The following is a 23,949-nucleotide window of genomic DNA, read 5'->3' as shown; positions in this document are numbered from 1 at the left end:
GATATGTGGTTTATTATGTTGCGTTGGCCAAAAAGTAACGTTTCTGTAGAAATTCGACTAGTTTCTACACATTTTCGTGACGATAATAGTCTTGTATTCAGGCATGTTTAGCTCAGTTCTAATTGATAAAATTTCTAGAAACAGATATTGTGGAAATAATCTTTTTTTTCATAATATATTGTTCGATATTATAAGATATATTCGATTTTTTTAGTATAACTAAATTATGATATGTTAAACTTGCTCTTGTTGTATTACTCTCATTGGTTTATCCCAAGATTGCATTTGACACAAGTTAGACTATTCTTCTTTTATTCAATTGATTTACTTGGCACATTTGCTGGCAATGGGAATACAGAGTTAATCAAATAAAACAATACAACAAAAGTAATTAAACATGTATCCAAAATGTATCACACAATGTCAATATTATGGTTTCACACATTGTGACCCACATTAAGAAAACAATTGCCAATTAACTTAACTGCAGGTTTTTAGAATGTGGGAACAAAGACATTCATAATAAATTATTGAGAACACAATTTGAACACAATTTGAATTCAGTGAAACATATTTCACCATGCAGCCTTTTACATTACCAGCAGAGGGGAGCAGCACTGATGTTTCCATCACTAAGTTGATTTTCTGACCTTATTCTTTCATTACTTTCATTACTTCTGCGTCCCTTTATTTAGGTGTTGCTGGGCAGCTTCTCTGCCAGTTAGCGTTATGTTCAAGTCTATGTTTCAGTCAGTTGTGCAAAATAACTTTAACATGTTATCAATTACTTCTCAAATTGTTTCATGATAGGATGGTTTTCTGCATGTTATATAGTCTTTTTAATTTGCAGAATTACTTGTCAATGTGTCGATGATGGCATATGGCTTAGCAATGCTTTAGGTAGATTGGACTCTGCTCTTGCATAGCAACAAGTCTCTCTGCAGCCATGTTTGTTGCGGTGAGCATGGTAACAGTAAGGGTCCCTGAAGGTGTTTGGGATGAGAGCCAAATAGAATTGTTTGAATTCTGGAAAAAGTCTGGCTTCAGGTTGTGGGTTGGATTTGTGAAACATTACTTCAAACATTTCCGCTTATATATTTACTGGTTATCTTTCTAAATGACTGTTAAACAATCTATCCTTTGCGCATTAATTTAATATTTTTTTCTTTTCACAATGTGTTTCTCTAAATATAGCTGGAGTAGTTGTTAACCACTTGTTGACAATAATGTGAGTTTTTAAATTGAAATAGAGTTGTGGTCTCACATACTTGTGTTTTGAGGCTAAATGTAGTTATGATTGTGTTTTAATTGCTTTAATACTTGCAATGAAACATACTCAAGCTTCTTTCTATCCATCAACTCCAAGGGGAAATACTCAAGTCATGCTGTTTAGTGTGAACACAGGAATGAGCACTATGCATCCAGTGTTCTTATATTTCCTGTGTGTCAGTGTGTAGTTGGGAAGTGTGTCTGTTTGTATACATTGTGGGGAACTGGAAGAAAAAGTTACTGTGTCACTGTGAGCAGGCCAAGGAATTGTTCCCCTGTCACCCCGTCACTCTCACATGTCCCATCATTTCATTGTTAGAGGTCACATATAAAGGCCTCATGGTGCCCAAGCTCATACAGTGCATTTTAAAAGTGTATGGTCAACTTCACTCTGTTTAGGATGGGTTATTACATACTTAAGCACAGGTATTTGAGATAACGGAATGGCATGCAAATAGCTCGAATCTGTTCCATTAGACAGACGGTTAGTGAAAGAGTCTCCCACAGGCAGCAATGATCACATCGTCAGCTGGAAATTAACTGGCAGACTCACAATGACTGGTTCTTTTGACTCATAGCACCAGTCTGGGCTGCAGTCATGAGGTCTGACATGACCCATTACGGAAGAACTTCAACCGGACTCTCTGTTGCTAATCTGCAGTATTAAACACAGAAATGATCATCAAACTCATAAAATGGTTTGCCACTCTGTACAACAATGTCACACCTGTCATTCAATGTCTGTATCTGCCTAGTCCAGCACTTAATGGAAGCATTATCACATTTAAATGGACTTGAATATTAATATCCCAAAACACCACTTTATTTTTTGGCAGAATCTCATGACATCAACGAGAAGATTAAAGATGCCTTGTGCCTCATCCTATACACATTTCACGATGATTCAGGCATGTGTGCTCTCTCTGTAAACTAATACACATTCGAAATAAAGTTCTGACCGTCTGCACAAACAAAGTACAGCTGTGTTGATTTGTAATGACAGTAATGACCCTGGGATGTAGGAAAAGGACTGCATATGTCGGTTTTTAAGCCCGCATGAGAGGCAAACAGCCTTGCAAACACAGTTAACTGAAACCAGCACAGTGTGTGGAAAAGCTCCCTCCATCTGCAAGAACTGGCCAGTAAGAGCAAGAGAGAGCGTTTGGCCTCTGGGGGCTGATTGCCAACAGCCCCGGCCCTCTTCTTCCCCGCCTCTCAGTCTTGTGCTATCCACGTCCACCGCAGCACCGTGAGCTCCGGGGTCCCTGGGGCCTGGGGCTCCAAGAACAGAAGCAGGCTGTCCCACGACTGCTTTCATCTCCCTTGCCTGTGCGCTCATTCTCCGGCTCCCTCCTTCCCTCCGCCTGCAAGTGTGCCTCTCAATTGTAGAGGCTGGCTCTTGTACTCCAAGGGGACCAGCTATCGCTCTACCGCGCTCACTCTTCAGGGTTCAGGCTGTAGCGATGTTGGAACTCTTGGCCATTGCTCATGGATCCATTTGTTTGCCACTGGAACAGACGGAAAGATGTGAAATATATTTTAATTTGTGAAAGTTTTAGTTTGAACATGAGCATTAATTTCTGATAATGCGTATGGTTGCTTACAAACAACACAACCACCAAATTATTCTTCTGCTTTGTGCTGATTGATATTCTTCTGTCAGTTTAACTAGGTGCCTAAAAGACATTTCAGGAGTTCATGATCTGGGCGAACCAGAAGCAGATGTTCAGCTCAGTGACTGAACTGCGCTTTGTAACATCTCTAAATGTCTGCCTGCAACAGCCAGATGTAGCCTGGCTGTTGCACATTAGCTCCTGTATGACAAGAAAGATGAACGCTAGAAACAAACCATGAAAAGGATGTAAGAGAATAATCTGTTGAAAAGGATTCTGATAAATTGCATTGCTTTGCTATTTTCCAGATTGACCCAACTTTTTTTGCTCCTTTTTCCATTAATTTTCAGATCATGCTGTATCGACTGACTCTTACCCCATTTGTCCCCAATGAGCACGGGGCAGCCAGCATGCAGCGTGTCTGCGTCTCCTTGACCGTTTCTACGGAGATTCCACCAGAAAATGGCAGCTTTCTGTGAAATCAAAAACAATATAAATCACATTCAATAAGTTAAAAAAGTTGCAACTACCAATTATTTTCATTATCAATTAATCTTACGATCAATTACCTTGTTAATTGATTAATCTTTTGTTAGCTACAATGTAAAAGAGTGGTGGAAAATGCCTGTTTCACAATTTCACAATTGATTTGATATAAATATATTCAATTTAATCTAATATATGAAACAAAAATGTAAAACATTTTCACCACTGAGAGGCTAAAACTAGGGTATGTTTGCATCTTTGCTTGAAAATTCCGCAAAACTATCTCGATTATCAGAGTATATTATTTTCTATTGATTGACTCATTCAGATTTAATCTAAATATCTCAGGTAGAGCATGGGTTCTTACACAATTTTTAAACCCCGGGAGTGGCCTGGTAAACCTTACACTTCTCATTTATCAACAGCTTCAACCTCCACTGAGGCTCAACTTTTCATTAGCAGTATTGCGTTGAAGAGAATCTCGTGGCTGCTGTTGCCAAGATCGGACCTGTTGGCATTTCGACAGCTGCACCAGAGAATGTGAGTGAGGCACGGAGTGAGGTGAAAAAACTCTAGCTCAAGGCAAAAGAAGAAAAATGACACGAAGACAAAAGAGGCTGGGTTTAGCTCATCTAGCCATTCGCAGAATGTTTACCTCCATGACAGGAACGCTGAAGTTGGCGTGGATGAAGGCTGTGGACCCACCTGCCTCGACAGAGCTGAGCTGTGGAAAGAGACATTCCTTCAGAGTTGTGTCTTGTGTTTATGTGCTCCTTTTATGAAAAGCCACTCTGTCTGTCGCTCTGATTTTAAAGCCTTGCGGAAAAAATTAATCAGTATCCAATTTTGCTCTAATGTTCACATGTGATTCTTCATGACAAAAACAAGACCAATAACATTTGAATGCAGATTAGTTAAAAATATAGAAGTAGGTCAGAGACAAACATTGGAGTTTGTTTTTTGCATGACAGTGCTTAAATTATACTTTTATAGTGTGTTCTGAGGTCACATCTAGGCTGAGGCTGTTTGCTCCAAAGCCTTGCAGCATTCATGGCAGACACCTGTGTTTGTATACGTTGGAGCAGTGGAAACAGGAACCTGCACAAGAGTCTCTGGCTGCTATCTGGGTCATCAGATGGTTAGAGTAAGACTCGACTCACATATATCATAAAGGTTGCCACTCGATTCCCAGTTTTCAGCTTGAACACGGGACTCGAAGGCGACTGGAAAAAAAAGTCATCAATTGATCCATCATGATTAATGCAAGCACAGACAACATGCAAAAGCTATAGAAATATAATAAAGTGTCAGAACTTGTCAACCAAGTCTATCAATCAACTTACTGTAGCATGGTCAAAGTGAGGTTCGTAATGGCCGCCAATCCCATAGTTAACGACTTGGAGGTACTCGCCATATGGATGCTTCACATTCAAACCTGTGAGCATGGAGATCTTGTGGTCCAGCTTCCCAACAGTGGAGTGTGCTGAGCCCTTCAGCCATGCACTAGAACAAATATATTTATGAATAACAATCAAGCATGAACACACATGTACACTACCGTTCAAAAGTTTGGGATCATCCAGACAATTTCGTGTCTTCCATGAAAACTCACTTTTATTTATCAAATGAATTGAAAATTGAATAGAAAATATAGTCAAGACATTGACAAGGTTAGAAATAATGATTAATATTTGAAGTATTAATTTTGTTCTTCAAACTTCAAGCTCAAAGGAAGGCCAGTTGTATAGCTTATATCACCAGCATAACTGTTTTCAGCTGTGCTAGCATAATTGCACAAGGGTTTTCTAATCAGATATTAGTCTTCTAAGGCGATTAGCAAACACAATCTACCATTAGAACACTGGAGTGATAGTTGATGGAAATGGGTCTCTATACACCTATGGTCATTCACCACATTAACAATGTATAGTGTGTATTTTTGATTAATGTTATCTTTATTGAAAAAACAGTGCTTTTCTCTGAAAAATAAAGACATTTCTAAGTGACCCCAAACTTTTGAACGGTAGTGTATATATATATATATATATATCTACCAAGGAACTACTTCTTTTGTACCTCTTGCTGATGCGATAATCTGCTGTTGCCTGTTTCTCTCCGGCTGCGACCACCGATCGTTTCAACTTGTCATCAAAGACAGAAACAAAACCATGTTATAAGTGTGTTATTGTTACAGCATCAATAATTTGTTTTCTGGCTGAAGACCATGACAAAATGTGAGTAAGAGAATAAAAAACATGTTTCAATGACGTGTCCAAAATACAAAAAAGATTCGAGAACATCAAGAATGCGGATCCAAAAAGCTGCAATGATAGACTTCCATTATTCTTCTATGCCCAATCATAGTGGGTGGGGTTATTGTGTCCCCCGCAGGTATCAGTTTCATCGTATCTTCACCATGTCAAAGTGCACCACTTCGTCTCTGTCTGTAAGGGTGTTGGGAAGTCTGCCCTTCTTAAAATAGAGCCTATGGGATTTATGTGGACCGCCGAATCGTCCCCCTGCATTCTGCTTGTTTCATACATGTTTTTTCAATTTGCAATGGGGTACATACGCTGGTGCAATGCAAGACACAGAACATTCTTGATTACCCTTGCAAATCAAACTCCTGATGACTTCCAGGCGACTCATTGCCACGAGAGACATTTCAGCATTCAGCTTCAGAGCGCTTACACGAAAGAGGGAAAATTGTCCGGAAAGAATACTAACAAAAAAATATTATTTTGTATATCAATTAATCATGAAGAATTCTTAACTCCAAAGAACAGACCTGTGGTATGGGCTCCCGGTCCCACCATGAGCAACGTGTCAACCACGCTCATGGTTAAGAAAGGTTGTTCATTGCTTCAAACTAATACTGGGCCTGTTCTCAATAAACCCACACTGACATAATGATGAAATAAATATGGGGATTTTCATCTGAGCAAAGCCTGGAAAACTCATTGAACAATGCCAAAACCTCAAAGAAACTATAAGGCACCAATTGAGTTAGCCGACCAAATATTCCCAACTGAGTCCGCTCTGTGGATCATTCCAAAGCTTTCCATATATGAGCAGAAACGTGATAGTTGCTTTCATCCAGATACTGAGGCTCCATGTTAGTGGACTGAATAATTACCAGCAGAGCCCAGCAGGGTTGTTTGGACAGTTTGAGGGGCCCAGCCAAGTTTTTACAGTAATGTATCCCTTATTCCTTTCGGCCTTGCTAAAAGGTTTGGAAGCAGACCAACGCTTCCTCCATTGGAAAAGGTTGGCTTAGACCACAGCACGAACAAGACCCACAGCAGAGCAGATTATCAAGTAATATATGCATCTTTACAAAATATCTATTTTTTATAGATATCCTTACTATTAATCTAATTAGAAATAATTTCACAATGTTGCCACATTATTTCTTATTTCTCTTTTTCAATGCAGCCACCAAAGTATGATCAGAAGAAAAAATACTCTTTCAGAGCACGATACTATTATGTATATAATATATCAGAAGATTAGGATTTGAGATGCATTGCTTTGTAAGCAGCAACATACATATCCATGTAGTACAAATACTTTAACATGTACTTCATTACATAACTTGAGTAACTGTCCACCACTGACAACAGACCAACACAGGTGAATACAGAGCTGTGTTATTGGATGCTTCGAGGCAGAAGGAGAAACAACATTCAACATAATGACAGTGATGACGATGTGGTGGATGACCAGTATCATGCCATGGGCTACCAGTGGTTCAACTTGAACAGTAAATAGTGTACTGTGTGCCATTTTGAAGGCAGTCTATACAAGATTAATTTAAAAGAGGAGGTCCACTTTAACACTGAGGCCGTAGTAAAAATCTCCTTTGTGACATTGCTCTTCTGGTGCTTTGACACATGTATAGTCTTGCTCAAAGACTGCACATTTCAGAGTAATGGAAAGCTATCCAGATATCCATGTGTTGGAAAACATCTTGAAAGCCACGATGGTAGAATATATCTTAAACAAACATATGAACAACGAAAAATTATAAACAAGTTCATAAGTCGTTGTTGGTAATTTTGTTTTTAAACAGATTCTTGAATGTGAGATGAAGGTACAAGGTGTTCAAATTGCAAAAGCAAAATGTTCAGTTTATTCATCTATTTGTTTAATTCAACAGTCTTCAACACACTGTCTTGAACTTTTGCTGTTGTCAAGAAAAAGTATTTTGTAGCTTCACTTTCGTTAACATATTGGGGGGTTTGTTGATGAGGAAAATGCACTCACTCCTGGATGGGAGGTCCTCTTGATGTCCTCAGCCTCCGTGTCCGTGATGAAGTTGTGGTACAGGACTACATAGGGCTGTAGGCTCAGCACTTCACGTCTTACCGGCAGAAGTAGCAGTTGAGGATTCCCGTTGGTGAAGTAGTCGCAGAACAGTTTGGGGTTTTCAAACTGCATTGGCTGCTAAAGAAAAACAAGATAAAACTTAACATTGTTCTCATTCCACACAAGCTTAACAGCAAAAATAAAGGACACCCCTCTTACAAACTTGCATCTAAATAAACTCCTGAATTGGTTGAAAAAATGTTGGCAAATACTTGACAAACTACTTTGAGCTGTTGGAAAATGCCAACGAAAAAGAGATATATCTTCTGTTTTTCCTTTAGCTATGCCAGCAGTTTGGCTCTGAGGATGGCAGTGTCAGTCTTTGATTGAAACATCTCAAAAACTATTGAATGGATTTCTTTCATTCATGGTCCCCAGAAGATGAAGCCTCCTGATTTTGATGATTTATGATATTTATCCTCTTGTGCCACAATGAAGTATACTTTTTTATTGTTGTGTGAAATATGGTAAATGGACCTGTACTTGTACAGCGCTTTTCTAGCCTTCCAACCACTCAAAGCGCTTTAACACTACATGGCATCATTAACCCATTCAAACCTTTAAAACTAGTGATATTCCAATCAGCCTCAGCTATACTTTGGTGACAATAAGCAAATATTAGACGAATAACACACTCAACTAAGATTGTCACCAACATAATAAACATTATACCTGCTAAAGATCAGCCTGTTAGCATTGTCATTGGGAGCAAGGGGATTTTAGCATTTCGCTCAAAGCAACACTGAGCCTCGAAGCCACCAGCTATAGTTTTCATCCAAAAGTATTTTGTTTCTTATAATGGTGTCTCGGAAGCCTGTTTGAGCAGTACATATTATTTATGAATGACATATAAAAAAAAAAAAAATACACATTCAGCAGCACACAGCAGGCTATATTCAACATTTTCTAAGACATAGACCCAAATGTAGAAAATGTAAATGCAGATGAAAAATGTAATTTAATGGTATGTCTCCGAAGGAACAGATGTGCAACTGAGAAAGCAGAATTGAATTGCACATTTGGTTGATTACCTGAGAGCCTTGTGTCTGGCAGAGCCTCTCGTAAGTGTCCCTGGTCCTTAAATGATTGGAGGTGGGTCTCTTCAGCCCATCCACAATCAATGATATCGGCGGACTTGAAACCAGCAGCTTTTCGTATTTATCAATATTCTGCAAAACCCTTCCATTCATTGGATCTGAGAAGAAACGTGTAAATGCAAGACATTATCAGGCATGTTGCTTCCTGTACAGGCTTCAGTCAGTCTGTTCAGGCACGTTCACATATATAAAGAGGAGATGTATGTGGTACAGACATGATTCAAGGAAAGGGAAAAATAATTACCACGATGCAGTAACTCCTGAGATAAACTGAGAGCGTAGGAGACGTTTCCTGTCTGAAACAATGACAGGAATTTAGGTCAGTGCTATCCATCAATCCTCTGACAAATGGGCATCTCCCAAGTGTCCTTCCACCTACTTTAAAATGAGAGAAGGCCAGGTGATCCAGAGCGTCCTCTAAAGTTCCTTCATTCTCAGGGCTCCACTCGCCTCCTGTTCCCCTGAAGAGACGCACCGACTCCTCCAACCACTGCACTGAGTGGTAGTAGTCTTCCTGCTCGTAGGCCACCTGCGTGAAATCACAACCAGGTTATTTTGATCTCGTCATTTAGCTGGTGTAATGCTGGAACCCTGGCATGCTGGATTTAGGCTGACCGTGGGTCAAATCATTTGGCTACACTTCCTCTTTTACAAATATTGCATTTTCCACTGATGGTAGGTTAGAAGAATGAGGAAATGTGTCATGAAATACAGGAGGTAATCACGACAGACTTTATGAGACTATAACACTTAAAACTATCTTATTGGATGATATCAACCTTTCTATTTTGGACCTTTTTTAGAGATTGTGCTTGAGTTTGTCCGACTGTGTTTTTTGTTGTTGTGTGTTTTATTTCCATGTACCAAGATCTCTCTTGCAACAGAGATCTTCATCTTAATTTCCTGATTAAATTACTTTTATACTTAGAGCAATGTTAGTTAACTTCTTGAATACAGGATGTGGTGTAACAACCACTGCAATCGTTAAGTATTTTCTGCTGTATTATTTTCCTTATTTAATGTTTCATTTTCTATGTTATTTGATAGTCTATAAAAAGTAAAAAATGCTAATTATATTATCTTTATATTTCATTTTTTTTGTCCAATGGTTCAAAGCCAAAGCAAAAAAAAACAGCAAATCCTAAAATTTGAGAAGTTGGAATCACCAAATATCTTGTTGTGTTTGCTTAAAAGAAATCCTGAAATTATAAATTGATCATCAAAATAGATAGATATTAATTTTCTTTTGATTGACTAGTCTATTAGCCGACTAATTATTGCAGTGTTAGTCTCGTTGGACATTATAACAATATATTGTAGTTTCTCAACGTGGTCCCTTGACAGCATGTCAATCTAAGAGATCACATGTGACTGACCTCTCAACCAAGTGCATTGTGGATAGAGCGACGTGTCTGTCGATCAAACAACACCTTCGGGATTATTTTTAGAGTAAGAAATGCACGAACACTGGCCGCAGTATATCTCTTTACCTGAGCTCTTTTTGCTTTTGTAGCTGATTTAACTTGATTAAGCAGGTGCTGACTACCGGCCGGAGAGCACCCAAAAACAACAAGTTTGTATCCACATCGACGGCACACAAACAATAACTCCGGTGTTCCATTTAACCCTCAACACAATCAACTAATCACACACAGCGACTTATCTCCGGTAGCACACACTCAGTTCACAACATTGCACCCAATAATTTGGGAACAGTTAGTCTTTAAAGAACCAAAGAATTCTTATATTTTGGATATATCAGCAGAACCTGAGGGAAGCATCTGTTTTTAAATGCCTCCAAATGAAACTGACAGGCAATAAACATCTGTTGACAAACCCTGCCAGTGTTGAGGAACAGTTTAACAGCCATATAAAAGCATGTGCAGGCAGCTTTTTTACTGACAGCAGCCTAAAACTAAGCATCTCTGGATACAGGTGGCGTCAGTCTGTCAGATAATCTCTGCCTCGGTACAAGTGCAAGCTCATGCGCTTTGCTCCAAACACGACATGAGATAATGTTTTTTCCATACAACAGGATTTCTCTCCCACACAGTGCCCTTCCCTGACACATCACCACTGTACACAGACAGTGGAATTCCTAGCAGGGAAACTTTTTTCCCTTTCTTACTAAAATAATTTTATATTTATCTTCACAGGAAATGGATTCCCAGACACGTAATGGGAAGAACTGACTGGATTCCCACCACACCGTGACTGACTGCTTCGGAAAAAAAGTATTTTGCAGACCTTTGGAAAGGCATGTGAATCAAGAGGGGACCTTTTGAAAGCAACATCTTTCAAATATATCTCCCTTTCAACAGTTGGTGGAAAGTAACACAGTAACCTATGGAATTAACCACATATATATACAATATTTAAAACCAGATCCACCTCAAAAAACAACAATGGTAAAATGCTGCTTACACATTGATGCATCTTGTTTTGTCAGAATGGGTACTTTTAATTTGCAATACTTAAATGTGAATTGTGTTTTGCTTGGGCTTTTGAAGACTTTTAAATGTAATGGTGGAATATGCCTCCTATGAACTATTCATACACTCTGTCATATTCATTGAATGTATTTTAACTCTAATCTGTCCTTCTGTACACATTACATCTATTACACCAGTCCATCCTGGAGAGGGATCCTCCTCTGTTGCTCTCCTGAAGGTTTCTTCCCTTTTTCCCCCCTGAAGGGTTATTTGGGAGTTTTTCCTGATCCGATGTGAGGTTTTGGGGCAGGGATGTCTATGTGTACAGATTGTAAAGCACTCCGAGACAAATTTGTAATTTGTGAAATTGGGCTATACAAATGAACTGAATTGAAAACTGAATTGGTATATTTTTCTAGATTGTGGCATTAGTACTTTTTTTTTCTTCTTAAGTTATGAAAAGTAAAACAATAGGAGAAAAAAAAGAATGGATCGTCTACCTTTCCAACCAGAAAGCAGTCGTCACCAGACAGCGGGACAGACACTGCGGGCAGGTAGACATCAGTCGGCCTGCCATCAGTGACTCTCTGGAAACGACCCCTGACGAGGCTCGCAACCTGGAGAGCATACACATCCTGCAGCCTCATCAGCCCCTTGGCGGCTCCCTGGAGGTCTTCCAGTGTGGGCAGATCCCCCTCTTCCGCCTTGTAACTCGACCTGAGGGCTGGACAGCAGAGTGCCAAAAGGTGAACTCGGGGGCTGGGGTGGTGACAGTAGAGAGAAGAGGAGGGAGAGGGGGGGCGTAAGTTATCACCACCAGATGTGTCTGTACAGAAGGCGGTGAGCCGACCTTGTGAGTTCTCCAGGGCTTCGTTGCTGTTGACTACATTCGGCCACTCTGAATGCAGCCTCTTGATCATGGTGAATGCCACCAGCGGGTTCGCCATCGTGGCTGCCGGGCCTTTGTAAAGTTCAGTGTGCAGGTCGGACACTTTGGCATAAAAGCTGTGGGAAAGATTGTAGACTGCAGTTACAACAAGAAAGAGGAGACCACGTGCTCAGACCGTTTCACATGCAGCAAAAGAGTCAAGAAATAAGATAATGGAGATATAAAAGTCAACCTTCTCTTTGCTAGTGCAAGGCTTTCTTTAATTGAGTGTAATGGTGGAAAAAACTGACCGCCTTATGTAAGCGCAGAAATAGTAACAAGAGATTGATTATTAAAAGTGGTACTTTTCATATATACAACACACTTGAAATAAAGATTAATTAATAATAATACCAAAAAGTTGACATTATAAAAAATATTTATATTTTAAATAACACAAAAATATAAATCATCATGAGGAGCTATCATTTGGCACAATTGAGAAAGTTGTTTATAACGTGTTTTCTAAAACTTCGTGCAATATAACTTTCTTAGACTTTCCAGAGGGAAAGATCTTCACGCGTTTTAAAACAAACGAATAAAGCTCATGTAGGTAATAAGTCTTTTATAATGAAGGAAGAAACCGCAGCTGAAAAAAACCTTCTTCTCCGATAATGTCAGTAGGTGACTTGTTTTGGTTGGACTCGCGTCATTTTTGGATAATTTCATCCAAATGAAGGATTCCCCGCTGTGGGTCTAACAATGTGACGACAACTCTCCACACATTCCCACGATAACTCACCGCTTGATGTCCTGCAGTCGCTCGAACTCGTGGTCGATGTAAGTTCTCAAATAATCGATTAGCTTCTGTTCAACACTGATCGCCTGCTTCACGTTCAGCAGCGACGTGTACATTTCACCGACAGACCCTGGCACCACAGCGACAGCCAGGAGACTCCAACTGAGGTAAACGCACGTGGGATACATCATCATCTCCGGCGCAGATCATACACACGCATTCCCTCTCTACTCTCATGCTTTTCTCTCACTGAGGAGCTCCAGGATTTACGATCATGCCTCTCAAGTCAGGCGATCTCCCCATGCATCTGCTCTGAGATCAGCTTTCTCCTTCTGTTGATGGGACTGGCCTGCGGGCTGAACTCAGTCGGGGCAATGCGTTTCTCATTACAGCAAGCACCCGACAGGTTTATTGGCACAATTGATAACAGAAATACATCAAACTTCCTGTAGTTATGGCTTAATTTGGGAGGCGGTTTCTGATTGATCGGCATCCCGTTTGCGTGCAAATACTCCAAATGAAAATGGATTGAACCAGGGTTACGCGTATGCACCAATCTCATTCAACTTAATAGTATTTGTTAAAAGTAAGTAACCGGGGTAAGTCATTTGCAAGAAAGAAAGAAAAAAGGTTCTATGCATTCGGTATTGAGTTTGGAGTCAGTGCGCCACCTGCAGGTGAATGCTTTGTACAACAACCGAGCTGATGTCTCAGAGCTCCACATTAAAGACCTTTTGAGTGACTTCATTGTTAAGGGGAATAATAAAAACAACAGCACACTGTAAATGATTGATGTACAGTATTTATACAAATTACACAAATGTATATATAACTTGATGTGCTGAAAAGTAATACAATAATCAACTATAAGGGATTTAAAGGTTATTCACGCTTTACATTCAGTTTGTGCTTTGTTCCATGCAAATAATCCAAATGAAAATAACCACAAACACTCATCATTTTCTTATATCATTTCATATTTGACTTGGTGTGAGGCCTGCACCATATATATATATTTATATCAGTCTGTCTTAAAGTGTCATCTTCCTGCTCGTCACCATCACTTGTTGACTTTCTTTCTCATAGAACTCTTTATTACTTCTCTCCAAAAGGGAAAATAGTTCAATGTTTCTCAATATATATATATACTGAGAGAAAACATAAGACCTGTAACCCCATTTAAACAAATTTGACCAGCATCAAAAATTGTGTTTATGCATTCAAACAGAATTTTTTTTTATATCAGGAGAAATTGCACTGATTTGTCCATAAAAATAACATTGTACTAACCGCAAGCCTTTTGTGATTCTTATGAATATGTGTAATAAAGTCTAATCAAAATGGATTACAGAAAGCCGAGAGCATATGCTTGCCTTCAACTCAGTCACAGTCTTGCATGAGCATTTTTACTGGGAGAATGAGAGATTGAGCCTCGGTTTTTTGACATTATGGAAGGTAACTTTAATTCCCTCCCTGAATTGAGAATTTTTTATTGATGCTGCTGGCACAGAAATACAAACGCTGTTGGTTTAACAGCATGTTTGACAACATTTGCTGCAGGTCTGATGATACATTGTCAAATGAATCCCACGTTTCCCCCTTCGTTCAACATCTACAGGACTGTCTCAGAAAATTAGAATATTGTGATAAAGTTCTTTATTTTCTGTAATGCAATTAAAAAAACAAAAATGTCATGCATTCTGGATTCATTACAAATCAACTGAAATATTGCAAGCCTTTTATTCTTTTAATATTTAATAATTTTTTTATTGCATTACAGAAAATAAAGAACTTTATCACAATATTCTAATTTTCTGAGACAGTCCTGTATACATAACTAATATTGCTGAATGCCCGAGCCAATACAAAATATTGTTAATTGCTACTTCAATACCGTCTGAGGCCTTCTTTGAGGAAACTGTACTGAGTGCTTTTAAAAACGTTACAAGACATGCAGAAACCTTTTTTAAACATCAAAAATACATTTGTTTACATTTGTACATCAAGTTGGAGAGCTTTGTCAAAACTCAGCCAATTCACGAAGCCGGCAAGCCTCTCTTGCCGGGTATGTCTGTGCAGCAGATAATTTTCTTCACGATTCTGCCCCTGAGATTCTGATCTCTAAAGCCGTAGATGAGCGGGCTGAGAAAGCGTGGAGTAAGGATGAAACAGAAAAAATTAAAAAAGGCAATGTCTGATGGTATCCAGTTGGAATGCAGCACTATGAGACTTTCAGTGATTGGGCTAATGAAGGCCAAATTACAGAGCAGCAGCTGGAAGCCGTGTAGCAGCACGGTGTGCATGGCTTTGCTCATAGACACTTTGCTTTGTCTCATTTTCTTTGTTTCAAGCAGAATTCTCAAGTATGTAAAGAGGATGACAACAGCCACAACTGCAAAAAAGAAAAAATATACACCAATTTGGAAAAAAATCTGGATTTGAGTTGTGTTAATAACGTTAATTTTGCAAAGCACAGGGGTAGAGAGGATATCTGCAGCAGGACCCCTCCCACCGATGGAAAAGTTAACAATAGTGGAGATAGTGCTGGTGAGCAACAGGTACAGAATAATAATCCAAATACGGTCTGAGCGCCAGGCGGCCGGGCGCTGCAGCGGATAGAAGATGGTAACATAGCGCTCAAGAGACATGGTTGCCAGGATTAAAGGTGTGCACTGGAAAGTGACATTGGAAATGAAAATCAGCGGAAAACAGTAGATCACAGACAGTTTCACCTTGCCCATGACAAAAAGGAAAAGCAGCACAGAGGACAAGAGCAGTAAAGTGTCATTGATCAACATGAAGGCAAACAGGATGTAACGTGCGGATTCCATGTACTGTCTGTTAGATGCAAATATGTGCAGCATGACAGCAATGCAGTAGAGGAAGAGGCAGAAGAGGGGGATAACCACACACACCTTAATTATCACAGGCTGACTTTTGTTGGTAGTTGCATTCTCTGGAAATTCTGTCAGATTATACATTTTCTCACTGAGCACTAGAGCAAACCTGTTGAAGAGAAAAAAGTTTAACGTCAAGACACCCTCTAAAATACATCTTCAAAAATACAGGGCATTTCTTTGAGAATTTAATAAGAATAAGAATAGAATTGAGCTGATAAAATAAAAGAACGGCATAACACAAGCGCTTGCTATATTCAGAGACACACTTCACTTTAGAAAAAAGAAAACATACTATTTTATCTTTTTCTCGTATTTGCACTGAGTACATATTCAACCTTCAGAGTTAAAGAGCCTTACACTCACCTATGAGTGTCTTCATTAGTCAGGAGAGAAGCTGTAGATTGCTGTTTTTCTTATACAGCTTCAACATACAACATCTTTTGGGATGCTCTTATCTCAAGTGTTTGTCCCTCTTCAGATCTGTTTGAGTCCAACCCAAATCCTCCAGAGACACATTATTTACATTCTATCGTCATATTGCATGATGTTTTTCATTCATTAATATTTCAGTGGGGAGATGGGAGCCAATTTACGTGGCTACTGCAAAAGCAAAGCCCTTTTTTAATTCTTATTTTTCAGCTGACATCTAATAATCATGTGTACCGTTTTAAAATCGCAGTTTGCACTTGGAACAAGGGCTTCGAAGTGACAAATGTGCATCCACGATGGCTCTGCTGTGTTCAAATGTCCCAGTGAGATCGGCTCTATATCAGCACACACACAATACCTGGAACCTGAATTCAAAGCAGCGAAATGCAATTCCGCCATTGTTTATTGTATCGTACAGCTGTGCTTTTACGTTACATTCGAGAAAGTAATGTGATGTCACTTTAGTCGTGCAAACACTCGCCACCTATCGCGCCTTAACGTGTGGACACTGTGCAGAAGACTCTGAGCTGGTGAAATCGTGTGAAACCTTTTTTTTTAAATGACAAAATTGCTGGACAAACTAAAACACACTGGTAGCTGCAAAATGTCCTTTTAAGTATACACATTTTGTGCTGATACAGAGCAGTTTCACTGAACTGAGCCTTTTCCAGCTGGAGGAGGGAGCTCTCATATTGATTGTTGGCACTGTGGTGATTCTGCTCACTGGGCACTTTCAAGTGAGCAGGGTCAGTTGTTCCATCTGTGTCTTGTCTAAAGCAGCTTGTGAGCTATTGAAGCAAAGTGTTTGGCCAGCGTCCCGCACATTTACTGTGACGGTGGACTGTGTGACTTTGAGCCAGTGAAGGGAAGTCAATCACTGCAGAACAAACACAAGACAGTCCTTGGCCTGAGTCAAGAACTGTGAGTGGTGTTGAGATGCCTCGTTTACGTTGGTAATGAGTGCCGTACTTAACGCTCACTGTTGACTTTTGAGAAAGGACCAACAAATATATTTGAGACTGGTTTGTAGTGGTAGTCATAAGTGGGGAGGAGGTGGAGAAGGTGGCAGTATCACATTCCTGGGGCTCCACATAACTAAAGACCTCACTTGGTCCCCAAACACGTCACACCTGGTGAAGAAAGCCCAGCAGAGGCTCTTTTTCCCAAAGAAGCTAAAGCAAGCTGGACAAATCCTTCTGCAGAAGGATGATAGAAAGCATCCTCTGCCAGGGCTTCACTGTGTGATACTCCAGCTGCACAGCAGAGAGCAGGACAAAAATAGACAATAACACAAAAATGTTTCACTTTTAAGCCATCGATGCCTGTGTTTTATGTTTTATTTATTTTTAAATGTCTTGTTTTAAATTAGAATGTCTTGTCTTCATTTGTAATACATGTTTTTACCTGTTGCTGCTGTACTGACTGATGAGGCGCCAACTTAATTTCGTTGTATGTGTGAAAATAAACATCCTTACCTTCCCTCAAACCATAGACAGTTCCAGTGGTAAAAAGTAACTAAGGACATCTACTTAAGTACAATTTTGAGGTACTTGTACTTTATACTTTGACTCCACTACTTTTGAGCTGAAAAAATATTGTAATGTATACACCATTGCATTTTATTCAACCTATCAACAAGTTATTTTAACAAAACAACAACAATATATCATTTAAACTACAGATTTAGCTGTAAACTGGCCCTGTGCTGTACAATTTAAATGAACCTCATCTTCAAGTCATGTCAGACCCACAGTGAGAGTGTATCTTTGTGGAAATGGTCTTGGGAGACAACGACTTAGCTGTCAGCATCTAATATGTGTAAAGGCTGTAAGGTACACCTGCACAAATAATTATACATAGACTATTCATATTGTCAACGTATGTTGTTATCAGACGCATGACAGGTTCATGGTTTAAGTCAGGGTCATGGACGTTGCACTTGGCTGTTCAATTTCATTTGGCTGAACAGATGTTAACACAGAGAGAGAGAGAGAGAGAGAGAGAGAGAGAGAGAGAGAGAGAGAGAGAGAGATTATAAATTGTTGACAGTCTACACAAAGATCAGGACTGATAACACTTTTGCTATGGTGGCTTTGTATTTCAAAACTTTACCGGATCTAACCTGAATCCAATTTCATATAATGTATGATACATGCTACATTTTTGTAGGATTTTACAATCAAGGTTCCAGGTCTGTTTGTACCGAATGTGTGAGCAGCTCAAAAATGTGGGAAGTGCAGAAAAGATCACAAACACCTTGAAAAATGCTGATGTCACAAATCATTATATTTGTTGACAGTGTTCCAGTGTCACACAGGTAAACCATACAGACGTCAGTATTCACAGAAGGGAAGTTGGCTAAGCTGCAGGCACAACACCAGCATTGTTTTGAAGAAGATACTTCTGGATTGTCTTGTTCTGTGTTTTTTTGTTTGTAACTATGTGTTTCTTATGTGGTTGCCTGTCTTGGCCGGCTCGCCCTCGAAAAAGATATTTTTTAAATCTCAATGGGATCCACCTGGTTAAATAAAGGTTTAAATACATAAATAAATACATATACAAACCCATAAAGAGATGTTTCTGTCGTGTAAATGACATACAACGAGCAACACTATCGGTGAGATACTGTGCAACATCTCCAGAGTGCACATCTTGTACCTCCCCTGCTGGGCAGTAAATAGAGTGGTTGATTATTAACATAAAGCTCTTACGTACAATTGTGCAAACAGACGCTTTTTTATTTGTTTGGCAGCTCACTGGGTCTCGTCAGCTCTTTACGCACGTTCCGCATCACTAATCAGGGCCAAAAACAACTTTGTTCCTCTGAACCCAGGCAGATAAAATATGTGCAGACAGAATGACAGAATGAATGTTGTTGCCAAACATTTGGCAGCAAGCGTTTTAGGAAAACATTCAATGACTGAATTAAAGTTATCAGGCTCTTAATATGCTGTGTGAGGATAACATGTATGTCATCTTTCATATAATGTGAGAATAGACTGAAGTTATAAGATAAAACAATAAAAAGGCTGCATCGCAAGAAGTTACCTAACTTTAATAGAAAGGAGTTTGCATGTTGTCCACATGTCTATAAGTTTCCACTGACTTGTCATTGTTCAAAGACATGCAGGGCTGGTTTATCAGCCACTTACCCATCCTGAGATTTCCTTGAAACTTGTTCAAAGTTTGCGCTACATTTGGGATGAAGGTTCTTTCTTGCTCACAAGAGATAAAGTAAAATCAAAAACAAGTGATATAAACAATAATAAAATAATAAAAAACAGTGCAGAGTCTACAATAACTGAATGGATATGATCTATACAGACAATAAATACAAATATAACTAGTATATGCCCTTTGTACATCACTTACAACATGAAAATAGTCTGAAGGATTCCTATGTTTTTTTTGTTTTTTTAACACCGTGCATATATTCTATGTGGCTGGTATACTATACCAGAGCCATCTTTAATTTCACGAATGATCGAAATTCTAACCCAAACCTTTAAAAAAATGTACATTTTCAGATTATGGTCAGATGAAAAGTTGTCTAAATTACTCAAACATGTTTATTTCGTCCTAAACTCACGAACACTGACATAAAAAGCAAGAGAGAGAGAGAGAGAGAGTGAGACAGAAAGAGAGAGAGAGAGAGAGAGAGTGACCTGCACGTATTTAACGTCACTGTGTTGTTTTTTCAGATAAAGCCAAGCACGTACATTTGCAGGCAGAGTCAACAGATCAATGCCTTTTACGCAACGACATGGTGCTCTGGCCTTACAAATACCGGCAGGACATCCCACTTGGTCATCGTCAAGCAGACTGAAAGACTGCGAGCATCAAACAAGAGTGTTTCTCTGATTTTACAAAGACAAGCGAGTGTGCAAGATTAGTTGGAATTGCGGAAAATAGTAAATCTACAGTTTGCAACTAATTTAGATCAAAATAATTCCTTCAAGTGCAGTAGACCGAGTTAATCTTCACAATGCAAGCTGTTGTTCAGTGTTCAGTGTGTGCAAGCCGTGCTGCCGGAGGACTACTGCGAAACCAGACCGATCTATCACTGCTGCTGACCAACAATGTGCTCAGTCGAGGAGCAGCCAGTATCCGTTTCGGGTAGGTTATGAATCATAAGCAATTATGAATCATGCCATTGCCTTGACTCAGACCGTGCCTGTTGATTACAACTCACTGAAATACCATTGATCAAGACTAATAACCTTCTGTCCCATTTCTCAGCAGCAGGAAGCCTGCAGTTCAGAAGTTGGTGGAACGAAGAGATATTGAGCACGTCGGCATAACACCTTTAAGTGTCGGCCGTGGGCTTTGTGCTATCCCTTTTACACAGGTGGGTTACTCACCAATGTCCTCGAGCTGCACACATCGTGTGTTCTTTCAGACAGAGTTTGTTCTTGTGCTCCATGTTAATGGCCTGAATGTTCCCACATTTGTAGCAAATGGAAAACCTCTCTCACGACTCCCTGATCAGAAGAGCTGCCTCAGTGGTGACAGACAGTTCCAGTACCTTCCTCTCCCAGACCTCCTTGGCTCTAATACATGCCCTGACAAACTACTCAAAGGTAGATTTTTATCTAATGTGTAACCTTTTTACAACCTAGAATATTCTTTTTCATGCTACATTAATCAGACGCAATTATGTGTAAAAGAAATACCTCTGTACTTGAAAAATAGCCGATTAGATCATTTCAAAATAAACCAAAGTAAAATAGCATTAAATTCAGACAGTGTTTTTTTTGGTTTAAATGTAAAAATGTACAAATACTTTTATTTTGAAAATGCCCAGGTACTATCGCTGACTGTCTGTCTTCCTCTGTTTGCCAACAGACTGTGCATACACGCATTGTTGTCCAAAGACGGTATTTAGTCTCACTGGGAAAACTGACACAAGCAGAGAAGGATTCCTTCCTGGAGGTGATCAATTGCCAGCGTGCAGAGGTAAGTTTGAATGAAAACACATCTAAATGTACTCCAGCTTTTTATTTTTATTTTCAGTTAAAATTGGAACATTTTAAATCAGCTTTTACACTTTGCAGAAACCATTTTTAAAAGACACTTTAATCATATTGCATTTGTCTCATCTTTTCGTCCTCACAGGCTAGTGACAGACGACATGAATGCAAATGTGTCGAGTCAACCTGGATCATTGCTGTCAACTTGTGTAAAATAGCAGCCGAGGCAGCACAAACCTCAGGTCAGTGAAACTTTCACAGCAGTATCTCTTAGGTCGGTTTTACCTCGACCCTGAAACCTTCTCAGAAATGTAACAAATTGCATGTTTGCATCTTTTTTGTGTTTCCAGGAGCCGAGCAGGCGTCCATCACAGTGAGGAAAAACATTCAGGTGGCCCAGTCACAGGTGGAGGAAGCTCGGAAATTGTCAGCGGATGCAGATAAAAAGTTGGCCGAGACTAAAGTGGAAGAGATCCAAAGGATGGCAGAATATACCGCCTTTCTAGGAGATAGCGAGGAGCATGAGGTGCAGGAGGCGTATCTACGAGAGGACTAAGACAAATAGACGACAGGGAAAAAGATAAAATGTTATGATTAGCAAAGAAATAAGTGCTTGTTTGTTTTCCCTGTTATATCTCTCTTCTTTCTGCATTAATTACATTCATGAATGTTGCATTAAACCTTATTTAAGACTATTTATTCGATTTGTGTATGCCAGATGCTTTTTAAGCAATGATGGAGTAATGATCATCGAATCTTCAGTATATATTGTATGGCAGTGGGGATTTCCCATCATCAGATCACAATGTTGTTTATTGTTTGTTTTGTTGTAACAGTCATTTTTTATAATGCTATTGTTTGCATCATTGTTTTTTCACTGATCACCAATTTGCAAAAAAATTAAATTATTTTTGATTTGATTCAACATATGCGTGATGAGTCCTTGTTTTTTGCCATATCCCGGGATCCTAAATGAATATGTTATGGCTGTGTGGTTATGGGCCACTGTCAATTCACAATGAGAAAGGGTTTCAAGCAATATCGCCTTTGCCTTTAAAGAGGTTTCCTAAAGATGAATAACATGTGTGATGGTAACATTATCGGCAGCGAATTAATATTGTACATACAGCATGATGCAGCTATGGAAAAATTATGCACAAAGCAGAGCCTGATCATTATGAACAATCCATTAGTTGCAGAGAATTCAAGAAAAAAGCACTATTCAGTTTCAGATGAGACCTTTCTATCCGTAACCCCCCTGGAGGAGCCATTACTTATGTCTGTGTGGTATCTGTTTGAGTGTGGAGCATATCTCAGGTTGTGGAGCAGTGTGGCAGATAGTTTATATATGGGGCACAGGTGCAACTGACAGGGGTAATGATGCATGGTGACAGGGAGATCGCACGTTTTTTACCGCAAGCAACACCGACACAGTTGTATTGTCAGTTGTGAAATCTAATGAAACGGGAACCTCACCCAAAGACACAAACGGCCCGGAATCTCTTCTTAAAAGTGCATAAAGAACAGGATCTTCTCCCGCGCCTAGCCGAGCGGCCGAGGACAGAATTAAGCACTACACCCCCACAGGGCTTTTATCAGTGGCCAATAGAGGGCCACGGGGCCTGGCCACACCCACCTTGAACCACAAAACAAATTGTAATTACAACAATTATAATGATATTAATATTTTTTATAAATTATACAAATTGTTGATATTTGTGTTTTGGAGATATGGAATATACCCAGTAGTCTATGCAAAATATATGCTTTTCCTGCACTTGCTGCACGTCCCCTTCGCCTGTCTCAGCTGCGCTGGGGCCGACTAGTTCTGGCCCAAAAGAGACGGGTATAAGAAGCAGGTTAGCCTATTGCTGATTAAAGATTTGAATAAGTGATATACAATATAGCCTATTCGCTCCCTAAAATAGGTTCAGCTTCTTTTTTTAACGTCATGATGGCCAACGCGAGTGCGAGCACTTCTCTTCCAAGAAAACCCAACCTGGTAAAATCAACTGGGACAGATCAAGCATGGACAGTTCAGAATTTTCGCCAGGCGGCGCGTTTAACGTGAATTGCGCATTGCGAATCTTCGCCGCAAGTTAAATTCGCCCGACGAGTTGCGAAAGCCAATCAGCGTTGAGACGCCCCGCCGTTGGTGAATCTAACTGGCTGCTGCTGCTCTAGTCGCGCTGGAAGCGGCAGCCATTCAGACGTAGACGGTGAAATTCACGGAGCTGTGTGAGCCTACGGCTGATGTTATGAACCCAAACACGAGGGCGTTAGATGTATTGACGTTTGAGGGATGTCCTCAACAAGTATAAAGCATAACTAGTGGTTAGTTCTTCCATAGTGGATGGTGGAAATTATACCGGTTTCCACGGAGTAAAGCCCCGTCAAGGTCAAGCAAGTAAATTCACGCGAGTAAAGCGTGAACGCGGCTTAACAATACTTTTTGTGATTATTCAATTCAGTTTATTTGTATAGCCCATTTTCACAAATTACAAATTTGTCTCAGAGGGCTTTACAATCTGTACACATAGACATCCCTGTCCCAAAACCTCACATCGGATCAGGAAAAACTCCCAAATAACGTTGGTGTTGATGTTGTGATGTGCTTTCTTCAAATGCCAGTGCTGCATACTGCTTGCATTCATTTGTTGGATGGAAATTGTTTAAAGTTTATTTACATTTTTTTATAACTTTTGCATTTTGTGTTAT

The 23,949-nt window shown here is 39.6% G+C and overlaps 3 protein-coding genes across 4 annotated transcripts; 1 reads left to right on the top strand and 2 right to left on the bottom strand.

Annotated features, from left to right (window-relative positions):
* Positions 1 to 295: 295 nt before the first annotated feature.
* p4ha3 (prolyl 4-hydroxylase, alpha polypeptide III) lies at positions 296 to 13,227 on the bottom strand. The gene is given in 14 exon segments (XM_056441970.1): positions 296 to 2,750; positions 2,752 to 2,777; positions 3,259 to 3,355; positions 4,024 to 4,092; positions 4,529 to 4,591; positions 4,712 to 4,871; positions 5,445 to 5,509; positions 7,635 to 7,811; positions 8,768 to 8,931; positions 9,078 to 9,129; positions 9,213 to 9,362; positions 11,766 to 11,989; positions 12,116 to 12,270; positions 12,936 to 13,227. Coding segments are annotated over 14 exon segments (1,638 nt in total). The 5' UTR covers positions 13,127 to 13,227; the 3' UTR covers positions 296 to 2,705.
* A 1,722-nt stretch (positions 13,228 to 14,949) lies between these two features.
* Positions 14,950 to 15,913, bottom strand: or95a1 (odorant receptor, family 95, subfamily A, member 1). Its single transcript, XM_056441943.1, has one exon. The coding sequence runs from the start codon at positions 15,911 to 15,913 to the stop codon at positions 14,969 to 14,971; it is 945 nt and encodes a 314-aa protein (XP_056297918.1). The 3' UTR covers positions 14,950 to 14,968.
* A 4,139-nt stretch (positions 15,914 to 20,052) lies between these two features.
* LOC130210858 (diablo IAP-binding mitochondrial protein-like) lies at positions 20,053 to 22,156 on the top strand. Of its 2 annotated transcripts, none has more exons than XM_056441354.1 (6): positions 20,053 to 20,377; positions 20,504 to 20,609; positions 20,716 to 20,841; positions 21,107 to 21,217; positions 21,377 to 21,473; positions 21,582 to 22,156. In XM_056441354.1, the coding sequence occupies exons 1-6, from the start codon at positions 20,247 to 20,249 to the stop codon at positions 21,785 to 21,787; spliced, it is 777 nt and encodes a 258-aa protein (XP_056297329.1). In that variant the 5' UTR covers positions 20,053 to 20,246; the 3' UTR covers positions 21,788 to 22,156. The 2 variants fall into 2 exon arrangements, with proteins under 2 accessions (XP_056297329.1, XP_056297327.1); XM_056441352.1 differs by having other exon boundaries at positions 20,055 to 20,377; positions 20,501 to 20,609.
* The last annotated feature ends 1,793 nt before the right edge of the window (positions 22,157 to 23,949 follow it).

The sequence above is a fragment of the Pseudoliparis swirei genome, chromosome 20 (genome assembly GCF_029220125.1).
Source record: "Pseudoliparis swirei isolate HS2019 ecotype Mariana Trench chromosome 20, NWPU_hadal_v1, whole genome shotgun sequence".
NCBI classification, from domain to species: Eukaryota; Metazoa; Chordata; class Actinopteri; order Perciformes; family Liparidae; genus Pseudoliparis; species Pseudoliparis swirei.
The sequence above is the reverse complement of the archived record's forward strand: the minus strand, read 5'-3'. Positions and strand labels throughout refer to the sequence as shown.